The sequence below is a fragment of the Sciurus vulgaris genome (genome assembly GCF_902686455.1).
Source record: "Sciurus vulgaris genome assembly, chromosome: 6".
Lineage (NCBI taxonomy): Eukaryota > Metazoa > Chordata > Mammalia > Rodentia > Sciuridae > Sciurus > Sciurus vulgaris.
In genome coordinates, this window is record NC_136466.1 from 118653497 (window position 1) to 118678879 (window position 25383).

The following is a 25383-nucleotide window of genomic DNA, read 5'->3' on the forward strand; positions in this document are numbered from 1 at the left end:
TATTTATACCCCTATGCATCCTGGTTTACATTATATATGGCATAAAATCAAATGTCACTAAAATATTGATTTTACAGACTTTTCACTGAAGTTATATCTGTTGGATAATCAAATCTAGCATTCTTGACCTCTACTTAAAACTAGATTGAAAGGGGAATTAAATTAGGTAGCTCTAAAATGATTAAGTGACGTGAGGATGAGGCTTTTGTTTGTGGTCTCCACGTTCCCCCTGCCTATAGGCCCGGCAGTGGCCTCTGGATGCGAGGCTTCAGGGAGGCATCTCCTGCGGCTTCCCTCCAGGTCTACTACTGTGGTGAGGCTGCCAGCAGCTGCTTTCCCAGGCCTTCAAGTTTCCAACCTTGGGGTGATGTGCAATTTTACTCCCTTGTCAAGCCCATCATGACTTCCTGTTCTTTTTCCGTAATGTTTTTCAGATCCACTTCTTCCTGTTGCCTTCCCAAGCCTGATTCTGGTCCAGGCTCTAATTACCTCACACACACCTGCACTCTCCTAATATCCTCTTTCCTGTCTACAACTTTTCCTCTCACTGTATTTTTTTTTTTTCAAATTCTCCTCACAAAGAATCTTCTTCCCGAAGCATCATTTCCATCACACTCCAAAGCCCTTCCAGCAGCTTCCAATTGCATCCAATCCAGGTTTCAGGTCCTCTGCTCCAAATCCCCCACACACTGCCTGGACCATCTATCTCCTTTACAGCTGGACCTCACTTCAGCCAAGCAAATGTCCTGACACTATGTCTATACAATGCTACAACATCTGGTTAATCCAGTCAACTCTGTCAAATCTTCAGTTAATCATCTGGATGTTTTGTCTACAAGACGCCAAACATCTGGATTGACTGAAGAAATACACTACATTGATGGATTTTTTTTTTCCCCTACTGAATTGACCAGATGTTTTGGCCTCACATAGACACATTGCTGTCTTCTCCATTTGTCTTAATAGCTTGTGTGTACAACCTTCTCTCCACCTGGAACATAACCTGTCTCCTCAATGCCATGTTCTCTCCTTCCAAATTATGGTCAGAATTCCCACTGCTACGAAGCAGTTCTAGATTAATCCCACTAACCCCATCTCTTGGACCATTGTAGCATTCACTTAGTTTTTGCATATGTACTTCTTTTCAACTGAAAATCACTGCTTTGTGTTTTTATTTGGGGGCATTATTCTCATTCTCTACACCATGATAAATGCTACAGGTAAATAGAAGGGCTAATGTTTAGCTTTTGTAGTGAGTGATCAAGGGCAAAAACTCTGGAATCAGTCTTGTCCTATTCTAACTCCTCTATTTACTGTGAGACCTAGACAAATTATTTAACTTCCTAAGCCTCAGGTCTCTTTCTCATTTGAAAAATGAGATAAGAATCAAGCCTACTTCATAGAGCTGTTTATAAGGATTACATGAGTTAATACTGAGAAAGTGTTTAGAAGAATGGCTGACATAAGTCCATTAAATGCTGGCACTTATCACTATGGGGTCTTTACTTCAGTTAAAGCCTGGTTTTCCTGTCTGTTCTTTCTTGACTGTGGCAGCATCTTGCTAGGAAGGTAAGGCAGCTGTTACTGATCTCATCTGAGAGAGGAGGAAACACATCCAGAGGTGTTGTCATCTGCCTGTGCAATTGGTCTCAGGTCTGAAGCCTCAGGGCCTTGTTTTCTCATGACCTTTTTTATATTAGCAGCTGGTCCTTGCTTCTTTCTAGTATCAGGAATTAGAAACTGTTTTCTCTAAAGAACAGATACTCAAGGAAGTAATAGAGGTAGAAATGTGATTCTTCTAGACTGGTTCCTTGAATACCTGTAACAGTGTCTTAGGTTAAAATGACCAAAGGACATGTGGTGAGGTTTTCCTATAGCAACATTTGTTCAACTGCTAGAGCTGCCCTGAACTGAGGCTGTATCCGTCTCTTAGTTTTAGAGTAAGCATGTCCTGTCTTTATGAAATGTGGTAAAACTCAAACATAACATATGTGATAACTCCATGTTGGATCCCCGAGTTCTTTTTAATGTATTGGTTTATTCATTAATTCAACAAATATTGTCTATTATTTGTTAGGTATGGCTGTAGGCACTGGGACAATAGTGAACAAAAGTGCTTGGTTTCATGGAGTGCACTGAAGGGTGAGAGATGGATGATAAAGAAAAAACAATTACCTTTCTAAGGCTGTTTCCTCATCTGCAAATGGATAACAAGTGTCTCTACTTCATAGGATTGTTTGTAAAAATTAAATAAATTAATCAGGCAAAGTGCTTAGGAGTTAAGAGTACTATTGAATAAAAATGAATAGGCAGTGGCATGCTTGAGCGTATGTGGAAGGGTGGGTTGCAATTTTAAAGTAGAGAGATTATTCAGGACCTCATAGAGAAGGCACCATTTGAGCAAAGACAAAGGAGTGGAGAGAGTTGAGCATGTGGGTGTCTTGGGAAAGACTGTTCCAGGTGGAGGAAATGGTCAGTACATAGGTCCTGAGATGAACCACACATAGTTATTTGATGAACAGTATGAAGTATGAATGATGTCTAGAAACAGATGGCAGGGTAGTAAGAAAGGAAGTCGGAGGAATTGAGGGGAAGGGGTAGCAATTACAAAGAGAGCCTTGTAGCCACTGTAAGGACTTGTGCTTTTACTCTGAATTAAATGGAATTTAATAAGAGAAGTAGAACCATATGACTTATGTTTTAAAAGGTTTCATTGACTCCTCTGTTGATAACAATTTATAGGGAAACATGGGTGAGAATAAGGAGACTATTATGGACTTTTCATCCAGTGAAAGCTTGGGCTAGGGTGGTATCAGTGCAGAGGGGTAAATAATGGTGAGGTTCTGGATCTATTTTGAAGGGAGAGTCAACAGAGTGTCATAAGAGACTGGGGTGTGAGGTAAGGACAGAAATCCCAGCTATTGGCCTGAGTGATTGGAAAGACAGCATTACCAATAACAGATGGGAAAACTGCCAGTGAAGCAAGTTGGGTAGAGCTAGGGCCAGAAGTTCAGTTTGGGACCTGCCAGGTTTGACAGACAGGAGATTTCACTCTGAAATGGACCTAGGCCTCACATGAAGTCAAATATCTCTTTTCTAAATTAATTAAAAAATCAGTTGTTGAATTCTTTGCTTGGGAGATAGTATCTATTCTTAATCAGTTTATTTACATCAGTTATTATTATTACAAGATTTTACAATAGAGAGAAAATGGTCACATTCTTCTTATCCTAAGTATTTCCCCAAAGATTAAAAATTAAAGAATAATGTGTACATATTACACGAAAAAGAAACCCCACAAATTTCAAGATGACTTTATAAGTGTTGAGATCTAACCATATACCATGTATTTTAAAGGGATCATTCATTTTCTAAATGTGGTACCCTACATTTCAAACATATTGTTCTTAAAGTATTTGAATATCATAATAAATCTCCAACTAGCTTAAAGTCAGAAAATAAATGGTAAAGTTACTTAAGAGTTTCCTGCTTTCAAAATTATTCTGAGTATTTAAAAAGCATCAGAACTTTAGCAATGACCATCACTTTTGGCATCATGAAGATGAGAAAATAATCATTTCCTAAAAGACCAAGACACCTTCTTTTTTACTGCTGCTGTAGAAAAGCCCCCGGAAGATGTTTTTGCTGATCAAGTAACATGAATTAATACCGTGATCTAATCTTAAGGGAATAATTCTCAGCAGATGTGGAAGACAGAGACCAGACTCCTGTCTGCATTTCATTTAAAAGCTATTCTTTCCAGGTAGGATTTCCTACCCCTTAGCTCCAAATACCATTTTTTAAAGTTAAATGATGAATTTGTACATTAGCACTTACAGAGATTAATTCAAAGGAGTATCATTACATCTTTCCTCTCTTTTTTTTCTAAGAATTGGTAGCTTTTTGAATTGAACTTATGAATAACTGGGGTCGGTGATGGGAGGGGAGTGGAAGACAAGCAGGGGAAAAATAAACGTAAGGCAAGTGGTTTTGGAAGATTTCATGAACAGAGGATCTATAGCTACAAACTAGTCATAAAAACATAGAGTGTAGATATTGCTAGAACTCAGAACTTGACCAAATTATTATGTAATCTCATAAAGTAGAAATATGCATGAAGATAGTAATCCTGGTAAAGGGTTAAGGTCTTTGTATGAGATCTTTAGTGCTGATGCCAAGAGTTACTACAGAAAGCTTGTCATGGTTTGGCTGTGAGTCGTTCTCAAAGCTCCTGTGTTAATGCAGGAATATTTGGAGATGAAATGATTGGATTGTAAGGGTTGTAATATAATCAGTCCATCCTACTTTGAATGAACTAACTGGGTGGTAACTATAGGCAGGGGCAGCATGGCTGGAGAAGGTGGGTTTCTTCCCTGGAAAGGCTCCTCTTCCTTGTTGCCCCTTTCTGCCTCTCTCTCTTCTTCCTGGCTGCTGTGAATGGAGCAGCACTCCTCCATCATGTTTTTTTGCCATGACATACTGCCTCACTTTGGGCCCAGAGCAAGGAACAGACTCAGCTGAGCATGGACTAAACCTCTGGAACCATGAACCAAAATAACTTTCCCTCCTTTGATTTGTTCTTGCAGGGTGTTTTGGTCATAGTGATGAAAAGCTGACTAACACAAAGCTTTTAGCCAGAAGTGAAAACTAACAGGGGAAAAAAACAAGCTGTATACTGGGGCCACCTTTGATCGCTTGAGATCAGCAATGGTGAGGGTACTTTATACCAGCTGGCAAATGCTATAGACCAGGCAAAGCAGGGCTGTTCTTTCTCTTATTTTCTTTCTTCTTTCCTTCCTTTTTTTAAAGGGTGGTTTACCATACCTCTTCACAGGGATTAGTCAAAAACTCTTGGCACCTGTGACAAAGATAGTCGGTAACCTATAGCTTTGGTGAGTGGGGGCAGTTTGGGACTCTTTCTACAAACATTAAGACTTTTAACACCAATCCTAGTAAGACCTGGTGTTTTTACTACTTCTCTTAGAATTCAAATTTCAAGTCCTTCCTAGAAAGGATTTCTTCTACAATATGGTTCCTGTCTCACTTCTCTTCATTAAAAGCTAAATGAAGAAAGGAGATAAAATACACCTGGGACAGGAAAACCTCCTGCTTTCTAGTAAGCAGAAATGGTGCCTCCTGATAAACTGTTCAGTTACTGGAAGAGTCACAACCATAGAGAAAGCAGACCTGCTCTTGTTTTGTGAATGACAGTGTTGAAGAATGTAACCCCTCTTAACTTCTCTACACCCCATACATACAAATTGCTTGTACTGATAGAACCCTCAATGGTAACTCACTTCACACCTCTGTTTTCTTTCTTGTTATCACCAAGATTAAACAACGTGTTTGGGTAATATTCTGCATTTATCTAACCTTTTTTCCATACAGACCACACTGACACAGCACAAAAGGTTTATGTACCTCACACGTCAGATCTTATCAAGAAACTTGGTAGTGACAGTTTGATAAGGACAGCCACCATAGCTTATTAAACTTGTTCTAAAAACAACAGCAGCAAACCACTCATCTCCTCACACTTTTTAATGACCTTGTTCTATGGTGTCCCCATTTTTAGATGCAACGGATGCATTAATGACTGTGTGGCTTCAGAGGATATAGAGAGCTGAGGAGATGTGATGATGTGCATGTTGATATTACACCATTAAAAATTCTAGGGAGAGCAGTATTTACTTCAATTATTTATTGAGAAAGGAAAAGTCAAAGGTTAGTTTTAACTTTCACCTTACCAAAAGTTTTAATCAAAGTGAAAGAAATACCTTCTCATAGAATGAGAACAAAAATAGCCAAAAGTTGCTTTTCTTTTTGCTCTCCAGAATATTCAGCATTGTCAGACAATGAACACCAATGTTATCAGACTTCACTGTCTCAAGGTAACATCCTCAGAGCAGGACACATAAAGGAAAAATAAACTGAAGTATACAATTACAGTAAAAATTAGAGGCCAATTTTTAAACATGTTTTTGTATTTTTTGATGGTTTTGGATTTCTATTTTATTTGGTTTGCAATTAATTCATTTGGCCCAAACATGTTCCTGTGACATTTCCAAAGACTTTACTGTGCTCAGACAAAATACAATATTCAACAGATAATTTCTGTTCTTACACTTAAAAAAGAAACTCCTATTGCTAACATTCAGTTAAATTCATAGTGAATTTTGTTATCATGATGAAATTCTTCTGTTAAAAGTCTAATCTCTGGAACTTCACAGTAGGTTAAAGTAAGATGAGGAACATTTTACCAAACTGAGGTTTCAGTTTTGTCTGTTATGTTTTTAAAACTATAAATATCGATCTCTGACTTATGACTTAAGTGTGTGGATCTCTGTGTTCTGGGGATAATACTGCATTAGTAAAGGTGACCATATTTGAGAAGGAATGATTGAGAAATGTATGGGGTATTTTAACACAGGCTCAGTGGTAGCACATTTTATAATAACCAGCAGAGACTGAGTTTGGAAACCAAAATTCTGCTTTGTGAATATCTGAAATGAAATTGATAATACAACCTGTATGGTGAGGGGAAGAGAGGGTACACTCTTACTTTGGCTTACTTTGGGGTGGCATTGAGTATGATCATCTGCATTTGAATTAGCTGCCATCACTCCAGAGTACCTCATCATATCCCTCACCTTTTCTTTGCAACTTTCTCCTTCCTGAAACAAAAAAACAAAAGTTATCAATACCGGGAATCCTTCTGTCTTCTCACCTCAGGTTCTAGATATAATCATAAAGAAAAAAATGATGGAATATTTTAGGCATTTCAAAATGTGTATAGAATGAGAACTAAGTACCAGTCATATAGCTTAAGAAATAAAACTACACACTAGTGAAACCCTCTTTGTATTTCCCCTTTTCCTTAGCAAAACCCATTATTTTCATAGTTTTGATATAAATTACATATCCATAAACAATATATATTGATGTTAGGTTTGAAATTTTTACATAGCTGCTTTCCTTCTTTTTCATGTATTCTAAAGATATGCTAATATTCATAGTTTCTGATTATTGACTTTTACCTCTATAAATTATTTCATAGTGTGGATATACCACTATCCATCATCTGGATGATGTTTCAATGAATAGCTTAGTGTCTACTAGTCTCCTTGAGCAATGTGTGAAAATCTCTTCAGGGTACAGATCTATGACTAGAATATTTTGATCTCTGGATATACATATCTTTAACTTCACTATACACTGCCAATCTCTAAAGAAGCGGAAAACCAGCAGTGAGGGAGGGTGGTGGTAGATAGTAAGGCAAATGTTTGCATTTCTAACATGTCTGCCAGTGCTGCTGCTGCTGTTGTGTTGCAGCTAGGAGAACATTTTGAAAACCTGTGCTCTAGAGAAAACCTATTGGATTACATTTTTTAAAAAGATTGTTTGCTGAAAGATCTGATGAGACACTATCTGAAAAGATGAGGCTGGTAAGGTTTTAATTGGTGACTGAAATTAACCTGTGGTACAATTTGGCATTCAAATTCTAGAACTGACTAAATATAGATAATGTAAATACCTAATGACTGTCATCAAAGGTTAAATTCTCAATGAATTCTACTGCCAGAATGAGTCCTGGGCATGTGCCCCTGCTGTTGTTTGCTGAGAAGGGTAGAGGAGTGGACAGGTGGCATGGTGTCAGGCTAGGGTGTTCAGTGAACTTGGCTGACAGTAGGTACAGTGTTAGTGTTGACTGTATCCATAAAACCTGGGTTTTGGCCTAGATGGAGGTAGGAACATTCATTTGAGGGTTCCTCAAGATTTGAAATATGAAGTTACTGAGACTTACAGGCTTGGTTACTTTTAGATATTTGTATGCAAAAAATTCCACTGATATTTATGTTATTTTTATTATATTTTAGAGCTTTTAAGTTATATTCCAAAGTTTGTACCAGAGAGTTTTCCCTCAAATATTTTTTTTCTGAAAGAACTTCTTATAACAAAAATCTTGAAGAGAAAGCCTTCCCATATTTCAGGGGAAAAGGGTACTAAACAAGCTTGTACAGTCTGCAGATGCTTAACGTGTAAACTGGAAGGAAACAGATTTTATTTCAGATTGAGCAATATAAAAGGTTAATTAGGAAAAAAGCATGTACCAGTAACCAAAAACATTTGCTTACATCATTCCACAATTTACCAAACAAGGTAATCATTTTCTAAAACCAGACAACAGGTTCAAAAATACTTTTCACACCCCTAATTGATGCTGTTGGGAACAATGGTCATTACAAGGCCATTTATTGCAGGCACCTTTCCAACATGTTCTGGCTATCATTATTCTCATTTTATCTTCTTTCTTTTTTCTCCCTCATCAGCTTTTTGCTTTCTTCCCTTCTTCTTTTATTCACTGGATTCCGAGGATCATAGATTTCAAATGTGTCAGAGTCTTGCATGCTTGCATCTTTTACTTTTCTGCTTTTATCCTCAAATTGAAGTACATGTGACATCCTAAAGGAGAGAGATGGTTCAGTGATTTCGTTATGAGAACCAAAAGTAGAAATTCTGTACTACTGTGCAATCCTAGAACAATGAGCCATAGGGTACGGAACACCAAGACAGGGTTATTTTTTACTGATGCTTATAATGTATGGAAAGCAACTTCTCAGAAGACTTAAATTTGAAAAACATGCCTAGTTTGTTCTACTGGTTTGTATTTTAGTAGTGAATGTCTCTGTCATGGTCTTCACTTGAAGTTCCTCCTCTGGGGAGAGGTTAAGAGTTCTAACCTGAAGTGTTCTTCCAACCATACTCCAAGAACTCTGCTTCTTTTGAAGAGCACACTCACTAAACTAGGTTGTAGAGCAAAACGCTAGACAAAAAATCAGCTCTATTTCATTTTGTTTTGTTTTCAGTACTTCAATGGGTCAATATTAGGGGATACGTTATGAAAATATGAAAGTGATGTTCAAATGGTGTTGAGACTCCCTTTTCTGGGGAGTAGATAGGTTAATTTTTTTTTCATAAAAAGGAAATTAAACTTATGTTATAACTCCAGGGACTTACTGTCTCCTCTTACCATTGATTGTAACAAATCTAACCATCCTGCTTTCCTACTTTAGCAAATGCTTAATGGTCTTAAGGTATCAACATGTACTTGAATCCTAAGTGGTCATAAGCTGGCTATCCTTAGCAGCAGGGAACTATGTATGTTACTAGATATGCCCCCATTAGGAGGTGTCAGGGATAAACAGGGAAGTCAAAAGACCAGACTTCAGAGAAGTTGAATGAATTTTGAAAGAGAAAAGTTCAGTCTTTATATAAGCAAAACAAAACTGTTAAGAATTTTCCTACTAGTTAAACAAAACCATTCTTGTAGGTGCATCCTATATACACTTCTCTTCATCCCAGCAGATAGAACTAAGCTGTGTATAAGATTAATTCTATATACACCCATTGTAACTCTCAGGTGAAACCCAAATATGATGTTTATTTCTTTTGCCTTACAAGCAGAGATTTGGGCAGTAGATGCTAGCAGAGATTCTCTACTCCCCCTCCTTACAGTAGCACAAAAGATGAGTGGCATTTATTTGTGTGTCAGACTCTAAGGGATATACCCAGATTTTGAAGAAGCCTAACAAAGATATTGTGAGGGAAATAAAGTGTTAGAATACTAGTGATGCTAACATTTCTACGGGCTCAGGAGCTGCTGAAGGGCTGATAACTGGAAGCTTCTGTGCCATTCCGCACCTTCTATTCCACTTGAGGAAGCTTATCAGAATGAAATGAGTACGAGTGGTATGTGGATGACCTAGAATTTACTTTACCAAACAAGGTAAATCACATTTACACTTTTTACACTTGATAGTAATACTATTTGAATCAAATTTCATTACTGATCTCAGTACATGAACATATATGTCACACATGAGTGCTGCTGACTTTTTATACTTCTGTTGCTTTAGTAAATACCCTTACTTAGAAAATGCATCTTAACAACCATTATACACTTAGATGAATTCCGCAGAGTCCAATTTTCCAATGCTTTCAATTTCCTACAGTGTTTCAGCATTAGCTTCTGAGAGTAAAAATATCTCCAATTTCTAGAAAAAGATGGACTGTTCCATTGCTATGGTAATGAGTAACCATTAGAAACAGTTGGAAACAGTTAAATTGAATTCAACCAATTAATAATGACTCATCTAGGTCTAAATGATCAGTGACAACTCACTTCAGTAAATACACCTCTGAAAGCCAACTAATCAGCCAGTCTTGTGCCAATCAGTGGCAGACTCACTCCAGTGAAGTGCTTCTGAAGGCCAGCCAATCAGTAACAGTCACTTGTAAATAGCTGCTTCTGAGTTTATGTCAACTCCTAGACAGTTCCTGACTTCAAAAGCACAATAAAAAATTTGCAACCTACTTTGCACAGAAAGAATGTGCCTAAAAGCTTGGGAGGTTGAGGCAGGGGGACTGCAAGTTAGTGAGACCCTATCTCAAAAAGAAAGAAAGAAAGAAAAGGATCGGGGATGTAGCTTAGTGGTAGAGTGCTTGTCTAGCATATGTGAGGCCCTGGGTTAGATTCCCAGTACTGAGTTAAAAAGAAAAAGAAACTATAACTCTTTATTACTGAAATAATACATTTAGCATTTTGTTTCAGATAATGAGAGATGGTCTTTTCTACAACACTTCTTACAATCTATACTGCATTCCCCACAAATACAAAGTGTATCACCAATGGGAAGCAAGTTTAGAAGAGTGCCAAGACTGTGAAGGTCCTTTATCACACAGATTCCTATGTTGCATTTCAGTAAGTTCTTAGTAGCTTTCCAAGTTCTTAGAGGTTCTGTTGGTATCCTAGCCAACATTGGGAAGTTGCTGGAATCACATGGCCTTTAAAATTGTTTTATTCAATACTGGTATTAAAAAACCCCTACTATCCTAGTTAACTTATTAATACCTTTCCACATGTAGATCTTCTGTTTTAAAAAGGATTCCATTCCCTGCACCAAAATACAGATTTATCTGTAATACTCATTTCTAGCAGAAACTGTCCATGCTTCAAAAATGTCTTTACCAGACTTTGTCAATTGAAAACATAAAAAGGAACCTTCCTCCTTTCTATGCCATAAGAGTATCTGCAGCTATTGGATTTAGTTGGCTGTGGTATGAGAAATGAAATTAAGACATGAACAACAGCCTAAAGCCTACAAGAAGAAAAAGATTTTCTTACAAATTTGAAAAAACAGAAAGTTGTAAATTAAGGAGCTGTTTCAACTGTTTGTTCATACACCACTGCACTAAACAAATCCAACATTTTGATTAATAGCAAACCTAATCCCAGTGGAAAGAAGGGGATATCAGTTTACAAACTACTTCAGATTAATATCATAATACTTAGCATGGATGGTTACTCAGCAATAATATTTAATATTTAATATGAATAAAGCATAATCAAAATGCTTCACCCAGTTAACTTTCAACATGCTTCGGTCACTTCATTTTAAAAAGGAAAACAAAACAGTTACTATGATTTTCAGCACAGAAACTCCTGACCTACATGCCTCCATAAATCATTGATTGAAGGAACTGAAAGCGTGCCCATACTTCACGGTCTCCTTTGAGGATTTGCATGCAGACTGAGAACACATACTTAATTCGAGTACAGGCGGGTCTGGTAGTTTACAATCTTGTATGTTCCAATAACTCAGTACTGTCCACTCTGTGGTGGTCATAGAATTGATCCAATAAGGGCAGTGAATTCTTTGGAATTAATGACACACTAATCATTTACACATGAACATTTTAGAATGTGTTCACTTGGAGGCAAAGACAAAAATTTAGTTCTGATTAATAAATATTTTAACATAGGCTCAGATTCTCAAATAGAATCATTGACTACAGTGTGTTTCACAAATAGGGAAGCTTGCTACTTACTTACGGGTTGTCAGTTGTTTTATTTTTTGGTATGGGACTGCAATATTATAAACAAAAGTAAACAACTGATTTTCACTAATCTTAATATCCAGTTTTAAAACTCCTCAATTGTGAAATAGATTAATGTATGACTATAATTAACATCAATGGAGAATGCAAGAAGGGACCTGATTCTCAGACACCCCAGTATAGAATTCTGGTATAGAGTTCCAATTCATTCAATTGACACACATTTAAATTATTTATGCTGATATAATGTAACAGCTCTCTTGTTCATAGGGAATTCTACATATCATTCCTTCCCATTTCCAAGTCAGCCTAATTTAGGAACTTTTTTCCCCTTTTGAAAGAAACACTAATATTTATGATCTTTATTTTAGATTACTGCAGGTGTACTGTCTGCATCTGTACTATTGCTCCCTTCCCCAATTCTTCCAAAAGCTTTAATAATCTTTTTTTATAAGTTTCTTTTATAGCATTTCTTTCATCAGGAATAACTGGCTATTGTATTAGACTGAAATACTTCAGTTTGACCCTTAAAACTTTCTAATAACTGGTTGTTTCCTATCTCGCCAAACTTATTTTGTTTCTTTTCATCAACTCTCATCATTTTGTAACTGCCTGTTTACTGAATTGTAAACAGACTATCAGTCACCTGAGATGGTTTGAACCTTGTTCATAGATGTATTCCCATAGATGGCGATCTGTGATGGGAATGAAGCCTTCAGATTCCTTGTGCTGGCCAAGATTGCTGCCTGGTACTAGAACTTGGCCTCATTTTGTGGGTGGGGTGGTCTTTTATTAATGATAAGGTCCCTAAACCACCGACTAGACTCTGTAGAAAGTCTCAAGTCTACATTTTTATGACCTCTCACAGCTCAGCACATACTAATAGTTGCTTTTGCACTGCATTTATATCAGATTGCAAGCTTTTATTTTATTTTTTTGATAGACTGCAGTATGAGAGTACCTCATGTTCTTTTCCATCTCCTATGGAACTTAATGTAAAACTGGAGAGAGGATTTATTGCTTTTTTTTTTTTTTTTTGCAGTGCTGGGGATTGAACTCAGGGCCTTGTGCTTGCAAGGCAGGCGGATTTATTGTTTTTTAAAGCAATCTTCCTTCTCTGGGTCCAGTGATTGAACCCAAGGTGAGCCATACCCCCAGCACTTTTTATATTTTTAATTTTGAGACAGATTCTCATTATGTTGCTTAGGGCCTTGCTAAATTGCTGAGGTTGGTCTTGAGTTTGGGATCCTCCCACCTCAGTGTCCCAAGTTAATGGGATTACAGGCATGCACCATTGTGCCAGGCTAAAACAATGTTTCTTTTTAAGTTGTCAATGGACCTTTTATTTATTTACTTATATGTGGTGCTGAGAATTGAACCCAGTACCTCATATATGCTAGGCAAACGCTCTACCACTGTGCTACAACCCCAGTCCTACGGCATTGATTCTTAAAGTGTAGTTTTAACATGTAGGCTGCATTTTAAAATCACCTGGGTGATTAAAACCATGAAGGCCAAGCTTCTGTTCACCATCTGAGGTCTTTCTATAGGCAAATTCTAGATACTGATAACACAAAGATGAGTAAGACCCAGGTCCAGTTCTCCTGAAGTGAATTTTCTACTAGTGAGAACACAATAACAAATAACTTGGCAGATACACATTCTGGAATTGCCTACGAAGTATAAAACAATAATCAGAGCATCCACTGACAGTGGTCTACCAAAAGCTTTCTCCCATGTTGCCTGGTAGCATCCACAACAAACTGAATGATGGAGTAGAAAGAAAAGAATTATCACCCCTTCCTCCCTCCCTCCCTCCCTCCTTCCTTCTCTTTCTCCCCCTCCCTCCACCTCTCTTTCCCTTCCCTTTTTGTGGTGATGGGGAATCAAACTCAGTGTGTCATGTATGCTGTAAGCAGTTTCTCACTGAGCTACACCCCCAGTCCATTTCATAGGCAATCTTCAAGATCGAGGGTTGAGAAACTTGGAGCTGGCACATTGTTGACTAGGTACTTTCTTGAACATCTTCAGAGGTAGCAAACTTTCTGTGAAGATGGATTTCATTTCAGGAGTAAGTCAAAAGTTAATTCAGTGCTAGATCCAGAAAGGAAGATAAAAAATCAGATTGGGTAGTGCTTATTCTGTACTATAAAATTTTCAAAATGCAGCACATGATCACTTGAGTGGCTCCCAGGCTAGCCTTTAAAGCAATTCCAAAAGAGAACTTCCAAAATCTCTTGAGACATGTGGGTACATCTTTGGGAAAAACCTTACTTAGAAACAAAAACACTAATTTCCATTATAAATTTTTATTCCATTATTGCCTCAACTCACTGCTTTCTGGAATCTCATTCCTAGTTTCTCCTTGTTCTTCCTAAAGTGACGATGCCACACAAGATTCCATTCAGCTGGAGGTCCAAGATGGGCAGAACCAAGGGCCATGGCCTGTGCTGTGAGGGTGGTGTCTGGCAGTCTCCTCTCAGGCATCAAATTACTAAGGATTCCCTGTGGTCTATGACAATATCCAGGTCTTTTCTGTTATATGTACTTTTCAGAAATACAGCAAATCAAACCATACCCCACTACCGTGGTTTAAATCCTTTGGTGGCTCTCCACTGTCTACATAAGGAAACTTAAATTTCTTTTGTGGCTTCTATAATCTGGCTTTTGCTCCCTTTACTATCACCTTTCCCCATCACATCTTAATTTCCAGATATTCAAATTTACTTGCACTCTCCGGTCTCCTTGCTGCTTCTCTACACACCATAAACTCCTCCTCTCCCTCCCCCTGAAGCAGCATCCTCATCCTCTTCTGATCTGGCCTGCTCTTTCTCTGCCAGTATGAAGGCTCTCTTCTGGGATCCCCAATCCCTGAACTTCACTCTGGTCTAGTCTTGCTCACACTCTCACCCTCACTGGGCCACAGGTGTGAATAAGAATGGTGGCTCTGTCTTACTGGATTCTGTACCCAGCACTATTCAGTAATGCTTGGAAGAAGAAGGTTCTCAATACATGTTTGCGAATAAGTAAATATTTTCTTGGAAGTGAGTCACCTCTAAAATCTTTGGCTAGACTTCTGATTTTGTTCACGTTTCTCCTTGATAGTATCTAGAGGTAATTCCAAATTATTTAGTAATTATGTTTATAAACCTCTGCTTTTCCAGCCAAGTAACTCACCTTTAAAATTCCATAATAACAGAGAATAGAACAGTACTCAAAAACACCACAGGGTATTTCCACCAACACTAAACTTATGCTGTGCAAACCCAGCACTTATCTTTCTCAAACAGGCCAGTTAAACTGTTTAAAGATTAACATTTGCCTTTGGTCTGCTTAGCTTTGAGGTGGGGGAAAATGCACACATTGTCCTCAGACAGCGTTCCTCTATGTGGGTTGAAAGACCTTGCTGCTCTCGGTGAACGGCATACACATAATTTGTCATACACATAATTTGTGTACTGTGTTGACAGCTTTTCATATCTCTATTAAGTTAAAATTCTTAAGAAACCCAACTAAACAGCTCCTAGTTATTACTTAAGTTTGTCATTCTGTGGGACTATGGATCACAAACTTAAATGATCTGGTTTAAGTTTTTTGAGGGGTGGCTTGAAAGGAGGCTTGTACTTGAAAAGCAAAAACAGTGTTTTTTGCTTTTAAATAAAAATTTCAGCAAGACAAAACAATTTTTATGTGTTGCTTATGTTTAATTCTTTGAAAAGACCACACTGGTCTGTATCAGAGATGGGTAGCACACTTTTTGTCTGTCACTTCTCTGGAACACTTCTGGCCTATTGGTGAATGTTCTTGGTCCTTTCAAGCCCCAGTTTAATCCCCATTGCCTCCTAAGAATCTTTTCTAACTACCCTGGGTCTCAGGACCTGCTTCTACCTTTGAATTTCTATGGAAAACTTTGTGGATTGAAGTCAGAAGACCTGAGTTTGGAGTTACAATTTTGACTATAGGAAAGTCACACCGCTTCTCAGACCTCTTTCCCCCATCTGTGAAAAGGGGATGGTAAGGTGCTCCCCATTTACCTCATGTGGTTAGCATGAGGAACAAACATTATGCCTTTGAAAGGCCTTTGCAAATGGCAAAGAGTGGTCCATATGTCTATTATCACTTATATTGTAGTTTGTGTGTGTCTTACTCAGGTTGGGCTGCCATAAACAAAATACCATGGACTGGGTAACTTAGATAATAGGAATTTATTTTCTCACAGTGCTGAATACAGAAATACAAGATATAGCAAGGTGAGTATCTATCTGATGAGGGTTCTCTCTTGGGTTGCAGATGGCTACAGTTTTTTTTTTTGCTGTCCTCACATGGACTTTCCTCAGTACATGAGTGGAGAGACAAAGGAAGGCTTTGGTCCCTTCTTCTTCTTATGAAGACACTAATCTCATTTTGGGTTTTCACCCTCATGACCGTATCTAAATCTAACCAGTTCCCAAAGGCCCCACCTCCAAATACTATCATACTAAAGACAGCTTCAACATATGAATGTTTTTTGGGGAGGGGGACACACTTCAGTCCATAATGGTACATATATGTATTATGTATCATTTTTTATAGTTTGGTACTCTATAAGACTGCATACCCCTTTCAAAGTGTTTTCGTGTGTATCATCATACATACATAAATTATTTGATCCCAACTAAACTTGGTGGCTTATATGCATATTTTAAAATATAGTCTGCCTATACTAGACTATAATCAAAGGGTGTGAACTATTGGAAGACTCAAAGAATTACAGAACTGAACTGTGGGGCTGGGGTTGTGGCTTGGTGGTAGAGAGCTCACCTAGCACATGTGAGGCACTGGGCTACACTGGCATGTGTTGCTATATATTTATTTATAGCAACACAAATAAATAAATAAAATAAAGGTATTGTGTCTACCTAAAACTAAAAAATAATTATAGAAATGTTATTTTATTTTTATTATCTTCACACCACAAGTAATACACATTCCATGTTTTTGTGTTTTGCTTTTTGCCAAATAGGTAATCTTCCTTTTTAAGAGACAAAAGGAAAAACAAAACAAAACAAATACCTGTAATTCCATGGTTCATTAGTAACTAATGAAAATATATAGGTACGTCATTTCCTTCACATTTTTCTATGTGTGTCTATGTGTGCATGCATGTACATTTACACATACACATACACACACACATACACACACACAGAATGCATATCTTGTTATTTGATTTTCCTATCTGACTATACTACAATTATCATTTTAAATGGATAACTATATATAATATTATTCATTGTCTAGTGCTGGATCATATAATTTACAATCAATTCCTTATTATAAATTTTTTTCTCTAACGAAATAAAGGCAATTCATGGTGTTCTGAAGGGTTTTTTTTTCCCTCCTTTGTGTAAAAATGCTGAAATGCGGATGCATAACGAAATAAAGGCAATTCATGGTGTTCTGAAGGGTTTTTTTTTTTCTCCTTTGTGTAAATTTTTTTCTCAAATCTTCACCTTTATAAATAATACTGTGAATAATATCCATGTGACTCAATATTTGGATTTTCTTAATTGTAGGAAGCATCTCTCTCTCTCTCTCTTTTTTTTTTTTTTTTGCCTGCCTAGCATTCTTTCTTTTGGTAACAGAGTCTTTTATTTCCTTTCTGAAACAACTCTTCTCTACTCTCTGTCCAGGTAGTTGGGGTTGGGGTGGGATGATGCTTCCTATCCTTGTCCTAGGAATGAGGACACATGGGACAGGCCTTGCCTGCCTACAGAACAGGCCACAGAGATAAAAATGGAGCCAGAAAAGGGACGGGGGTGGGGTGGGGGGAAGGTTCTTGACTTTGGTTGAACTCTTGGGTCCATCCATGACCAAAATTCATTCCTAAAGCTTCCCATATTACTAATTTCCCCATTTTAGAAGATATTTTTATCATTCATAATAGAGAATCTTTACTAATACTTAGGATAAATTCCCACAATTAGAATTCTTAGAATAAAGACTTGTACATTTTTTAGTCTCTTGATTAATATGGCCTAACTTCCCTCCAGAAAGGTTATACAAATTCATTCAGACTGTCCTGAATAAGGTGCTTTATTTTGCTTTGATTACCAGTGAAACTGATTTTGTTTTCATGTTTTTGGCTCTTTGTGACATGTATGTTTGTGTCCTTTGCCCATTAAAAAAATAGCACATTAATATTTTCCTTATAGATTTGTGAGAATATCATATGAATTATGAATATAAGTTCCCTTTTTATCACATAAACTACAAATATCTTTCTTATCATGTAATTTGTCCTTTAATTTTGTTTTAGTGAAACTTCATCTATGTGTTTCCTGTCTTCTTCCCGTTAACCTTCTTTTCCTTTTTTCTTCCACTGAACTTTATAATTTTTTAGTCATAGCAAGCAGTCTCTTCTTTTATGGGCTGTCTTTAAGGTCATCCTTAAGTCTTTCCCCACATCAAGACCAGGTAAATGTCCAACTATATTTTCACCTGTCGCTATCACAGTTCTTTTTTCATTTGTTAATTGTTAAAGAATTTAGAAGATATTTTAGTATGTTGAGTCAGATACAGTTCTAATATAATTACTTTCCATAAATGGCTACCTCATTGTCTCAACTTCATTTCTTGACTAATCTATTCTGTAGAGTGGTAACTCATTGTTTTAATTATCATAACTTTATAGTGTATTTTGGCATCTGGCTAGGAAAGATTGCTATCCCTTTACTTGTTTTTGAACAACTTTCTCAAAATTTATTTTTAATAGACTATTTTTAGAACAGGTTTATATTTACAAAAAAATTGAGCAAACAGAACAGAGTTCCAGTTTACCTCAAAACCAGTGTCCTGTATTATTAACATCTTATATTATTATGGTACCTTTATTATACGTAATGAACCAATATAGATATGTTATTATTAAGTAAAGCACATAGTTTATTTTGATTTCCTTAGTGTTATGGACTGAACTGTATACTTGCAAAATTCGTATGTTGGAGTCCCAACTTCCAGTGTGACTGGCTGTATTGGAGATAGGGCCTTTATGGAGGTCGTTGTTGAAATGAGGTAATAAAGGTGAACCTCTAACCTAACAGAACTTATGTCTTTATAGGAAGAGGAAGAGGCATCAGGAACACATAAGCATAGAGAAAAGGTCATATGAAGACACAGAGAAGGTGGCTATCTGAAAGCCTCACCAGAATTCAGCCTTGCCAGCATCTTATTCTTGGACTTCCAGCCTAAAGAACTGTGAGAAAATAAATGTCTGTTGTGAAAGCCAAACAATCTGTGGTATCTTGTTATATAGCAGCCTCAGCACACTAACACACTTTGTTTTTACCTAATGTCCTTTTTCTGTTCCAGGATCTCATTTCAGGATACCTCATCACATTACTTGTCATGTCGCCTTAGGTTATTCTCAGCTGTGGCAATTTCTCAAAATTTCCTTTTTTTTTTTTTTTTTAAACCATCTTGGCAGTTTTGAAGAGTACTGGTATTTATTAGGATGCCTCACCACTGCAATTTAATATTTTTCTCATGAGAAGGGTTGGTTTATGGGTTATTGGAAGAAAGACCCCAGAATAAAGTGCTATTAAAGTGCATTTTCATCACATCATATCTAGACTACACAATATCAGCACAGATTATGATTGTGATGTAAACCTTAATCACCTTGCTGAGATAGTGCTTCTTGTGTTTTTCCATGGTAGCATTACTCTTTTCTCCTGTTTTCTACATTGTACTCTTTAGAAGGAAGTCGCTGTGCACAACCTACACCTAAGGAGTACATAGTGACTTCCCTTATTCTTTTTGGTGGTGCTGGGGATCTAACCCAAGGCTTTGCTTGGCAAATGCTCTATCACTAAGCTACACCCCTAGCCCTCTGTTAGTTTTTTTATTTAAAATTTTCTTGGCTATTTTTACTCCTCCTATCTTTCTTTCTACTGGTATTTTTATTTGGATTATATTAGGTTTATAGAATAATTTTGAAGTAACTTGGTTTTTATAAAATATGAACTATTTTAGAAACATAGTATACCTGTTCCATAGTAGGTTGCAGTTTTCTTCATTAACATAAAGGTTCTGAAAATTATTATTTCCAGATAATTTTTATTTGGCAAATTAGATTCTTTTAGGAATATTTTGATTTTAAGTGATTATTTCTGAACAATTACCAACTTTTGTATATTTATTTTGTATCTGGCTAAAATATTGAACTCTTAGAACTTTTTGTAGATAGCCTTGAATTTTTTTATATATGTAAGTAGCTTAGTTTTCTCTATTCCATTTTACAGATAAGCTCGAGAGGAGAAGCCATTGAAGGTCATAGAGTTAGCTACCAAGTGGAAGTCAGAGTCCTAGTTTATAGCCTAGAAAATCTGGAAGCCTAAATATACTGTTATATAGCAAATACTGATACTTTTACAAGTACTTTTGCTGCTAATGGAAAATAACTACCAAAATAGTTTTTAGAGAATGTGATAAGTATGCTAACAAACATTTGATGTTTATTATAATAGTTGTGCTAAGAAAGCACAACTAATTAAAAAATCACAAACTCTTAAGATTTACTTCAAGTGAATTAAACCAGATAAAGAATAATAACATTATTAACCCCAAATATCACAACCATTTTTCTTCTGTGATTTTAAGTTCACATTTTAGCTACTATTTAACATAAAGATAGCTTTTTGTTTAAAAAATTTTTTGACATTTTCTTATGATTTCTAGAATGTTAAAAAATATTGATTATATGCTTTCCCTTCTGCATTTTAACTATCAAAATGTAATTCATGGGTTCAAATCTTATGAATATTTAATTTTAGGCCTTTATCAGTAATTACAAGTAACTTAGGGATCTCTTTTCATACATGTTCAAAGCTTCAATAGAAATTAAGATAGTAGAGGATTTAAGCACCAGCAGATGTGAAAAAGAAAGGTGTAAGTCTTTTTTTCAACATGAAGAGCAGAGATAATAGTAGCTCATGTGAAGAGAGAGGGACAGGTAGACAAAACGTGAATGAGTCCAGAGGTCAATGTATGTAAATAAAAGAGTCCTAAGAAAAATGAAGTCTGTGATTCTGCTCATGTCTAGCAGAGCAGGTTGTACAAGGCAGAGATGCCTGAAAAACAGGAGAGGTCAAGGGAGAGAAAGGAATCAAGAAAGAAAAGTAAAGATAAAGGAAGAATTGAAAAGGCAACAGAGTTAACTTAAAAGTAGGGAAAATGCAGACAGAAATGGAAAAAGAAAAGGCAAACAAAAAAATCAGAAGATAAATTTAAAAACTGATAGTAGGAGAAAAATAGGAACAAAAAATTTAAAATACTCGAGCACACAAAAACAAGGACAAGAAAATAGAACATTTGGAAAATCAAGCAAAGAGGAAAATAGATGCAGACCTTTGGAAAAAGAAAACAAAGATGAAAACCAGTGGATTTTCTATTACACTTCACCACTAACATGGAAAAAATCTCCTTTGTTCTGAATTTTAAAGGAATGTTAATATTACCCCCTCAGTTTGGGGTTTTGAAAAGCCAACTCTAAAAAATGACTTCTGTTTCTCTCAGCTAAGAAAAAAATCCTTACATTGCAGATTGTCTTTAGTAAATATTGAGTATTGTTGGACTAAATGTGAAAGATGTAATTTTCAAAATATCTCCAGAAATAGGGGAATGCAGTTTCTTGGCTTTCTTGACTATCTAACATGGTTAACACTCAGCAGGAAACAGGTGGAAAGATTTAAGAGGCTTTCCAGAATAAATCTGTCATATGTGTTCTTACACCTGCCTGGGGTTTAACCAACTGCTTAGCCAATAATATGTAATCTATGGCCAGTGAAGTAATAGCACAACATACAGAGAGAAGATGAAGTTTGAAATCAAAAAGGCCTGGTAACCAGCCAGGGCACATGGCTCTCTGACTGTCTCTCAGATTGTGAACAAAGCAAACTTCTCAAATGTGTGACAGAAACTTATTTTAGGGTAAATTATATGAAAGCACAGAATACAGAAAAGTTTTTTTTCATCCAGAAAAAAAAAAAAAAAAAAAAAAAAAAAAAAAAGCAGAAAAAACAGGTGACTTCAGGGACTAGCTAGAGAGCTCAGAACTAAAACAATCATCATTCCAGGCCATCAACTTTGACAAAATTCTATTTATAAAGAACCACATTGGTTTTCTTGCAGCATTATTTATAGTACTGTATAAAATGAACACTAACAAGGCAATCTGGTCTACAATCTCATTCCTTTGCTTCATTTTATCAATACCTTAAACTGGGCTAAAAGGTAGGGATGGAATAAAAACATTTATATTATACTGAGCTTATAATTCTATGTTCTATAAAGTAATGATATTCTGCTTTATATTTAAATTATATTTACAATGTTTGTTACTTCATATGTGCTTTGCCCAATTCCCAAGCATTTTTTTTAGTATTAGTCTCAAGGAAAAAGCCAATATTTCATTAATGGAGGCATTACTATTCACTGAAAAAATATCAAAACTCAAATTTCTTTTATCTCAGAAGGTAATAATTATGATAGACACTAACAATGAACACTGTGAATAATTATGGGTTAAGAAAAGATTGTAAAAACAGACAAACATATTATAGAAATGGTACAAATTCCAATCAGCATCTTGATAGATCTACTGACAGTGTTAATTTTTAAAAATAACAATGACCACAAAGATAAGAACAACAGACCATTTATAGAGTGCTGATTGTTCCAGACACCTTACAATACCCCTTAAAATAGCATCTCATTTAATCCACAAACTGACCCACCAAAAAGGTATTATTATTATCTGCAGTTTACACTTTGAGGAATAGGGTTGGAAAAGTTATGTAATTTTCTTGAGATCACAAAGCTAGTGAATTTCCAAGGTGGGGTTCAAATTCAGGTCTGATTCCAAAACCCATGCTCATAACCACTCTTACTGTTTGTATGCCTCTGGAAACTTCAGTAAATGTGGCAAGAGTTTCTTAAGTTAATGAAGGTTATAAATAACTTTCTGAATTTTAATTCTTCAAATAATACAGGAATATCACGAGAGATATGAAATTTCATATCTTCCAAGATTTAAAAGGAGCTAGACAATTTTTGACTAATAGTCACTTGTTTGGCCTTATTATGACAGTTTAACAACAACAACAAAACTGTTGTATTAGAAAATATGAAAAATATGCAGGCCAGCTCAGAGAAATTGTTTTGTGGGTGGGAGAACCTCTGAGGACATGTATAATGCCATGAAATCATGGACATATTAAGTTTCACCAGATTAAGGCTTTTTTAATAGTATAAGGTGTGATATTACATGATATTAATATATATTACATGTAAGCAACACAAAAATCACAAACAAGACAGAATATCTTTGGAAATAAATAGAACCAAACTACTGAGCCATGCATGACTGGCTATTTCTGAGCTCTACCACTTCCTAACTATGAGATCTTATCCATGTTACTTAATCTGTCTGTTCCTCAGGTTCCTTCCATAAAATATGGACACAGTAACAATATCTATCTTGGAGGTTTCAGAGATTTGCTTTGCAAATGTTCAGTAGATATTAGCTTCCTACTTTAACTTTTATTTCTACTGAAAAAACAGCACTCAATTGCAATAGTTTGCTTATTGTGGTCAAATGAATTATTTGCACAGAAAGAACAAACATTATTATTATATTTCACTTGATTATTTACATTAATACTAGAGAGGATGGATATTCCTACTTCAAATGGCAGCTAATTTAGAAAGTAACAATGTCTTTGAGAGAGCAATTTGTAGCTTGAATTTCTACATGGACACCTAGACGGTCCTGGGGATTCACATCAGATAAAATAGAAGGAATTGAGATGGTACGTATTCCGATATTTTATCTTTTGTGATTTTGGTTAGTGGGTCAGGGAAATGGAAAAACTTCTGATCAAATTTCTCATAAAACACTAATGTACCTATACCAGCAAATGGCAATCAAACATGCTAGATTCCATTCTTTTTTATTCCTCATGCTACTTATTTTCCATATGTGATCTTTTCCATTACTTTGAAGGGTTTGTCTAAAGACTAATTATTTCCTTCTTGGCACTGGGACTGCAATTCAGGTAGTGGCCACCTGTTAAATAATGGGGCCTTTTTTATTGATTCCACAGTCTATTGTCTAAGCTTTTTCCAGGTGTGGATAACTAAAAGAAAATAAGAATGTAGCATATTATCCACTCACTTAGGCTTTGAAACTAAAAAACATAAATATAGAATAATAAAAGTCCAAGTTGCCTTACCAGATACTAAACAATATTATACTGTTGCAATAATCAATCAGTGTGGGGCATTGGCACAGGTTAGACAGGAAAAAAAAAAAAATCGGTGTAAAAAAAAATAAAACAATGAAACTGACCCTGAAGTATACATAAGTTCTCACTCTACAATAAAGCACACATTTAATACTGGTGAGGGAAACAGGATTATTCAGTTGTGGTGGTTAGCAATTTAGAAAAAAAAAAGTTATAACATTGACCTAATATGCCAAATCAATTCCAGGTGGGTTTTTGGTGTAAACTGAAAAAAAAAAAAAAAAACTAGAGAAAGATTTAACTATGTAGACTTGGGATTCTGAAGGCCTTAAAAATAATAGAAGGCAGAAATCATGCGGGAAAATATTGGCAGATTTGGCAATGCAAATATTTAAAAATCCATGTTCAGAACAAAACAAAAACCTCCATAAGCAGATTATAAAGCAATGACAAACTGGTAAAACTATTTTGAACAGCAACAACAAAATCTTTCACATTTAAGAGCTTTTGTAAAGCAAACAAGAAATATATAAACATAATAGACCTGACAATTAACAACCACTACCACCACAATAAAGATATACAAATGACCAGTTAATATACTGGAAAAAGTTCAACTTGACCAATAAACAAAGAAATACAAGTTAATACAAGGGAGAAATAAGCAAGAATTAGTAAATCTATATCTTCAATCTATACTACAGCACACACACACACACACACACACACACACACACACACACAATTCCCAGGGTAAGGAGAAACCAGTAATTTCATACATTGCTGGTATAGGTATAAATGACAGAACTTACTAGAATATAATCCAGTGGAAGTGTTACCAAAGGCATACTTGGAGCTGAAAGAAATTAGAAATTGGCTGGGAAGGCATCAGCTGGAAAGGGGCTCCAGGGAACTTTTTTAGGGTGATGCAAATGTTCTATATCTTGTTTCGGTGAGCTTATAAATTTTGGCAATTGTATATAATTCACTTTTTCAAAGTGAAAAAGAAAACAACTGTTTTCTCATTTGCAAATTATACCTTAATTAAAATTTTCTCCTAAAAACAGTCTGACTCAGTAATTTGATTTCCTTTTAACCTAAGGAAATAATGGATTAATAAAATATTTAACTACACTTTTATTCATTCATGAAAGGTTTACAATAAAAAGTGAAATTAATTTTCTCAAAAAAGGATGACATT

The 25383-nt window shown here is 35.9% G+C and overlaps 1 protein-coding gene across 2 annotated transcripts in view; it reads right to left on the reverse strand.

Moving 5' to 3' along the window:
• Positions 1-7506: 7506 nt before the first annotated feature.
• The window catches only part of CWC27 (CWC27 spliceosome associated cyclophilin), a 249148-nt gene continuing 231271 nt past the window's right edge, over positions 7507-25383 (reverse strand). For both annotated transcript variants that reach the window (XM_079144877.1, XM_079144878.1), the window contains exon 14: positions 7507-8463. In XM_079144877.1, coding sequence (XP_079001003.1) covers positions 8301-8463 — 163 coding nt within the window. In that variant the 3' untranslated portion in view covers positions 7507-8300. The remainder of the gene's footprint in view (positions 8464-25383) is intronic.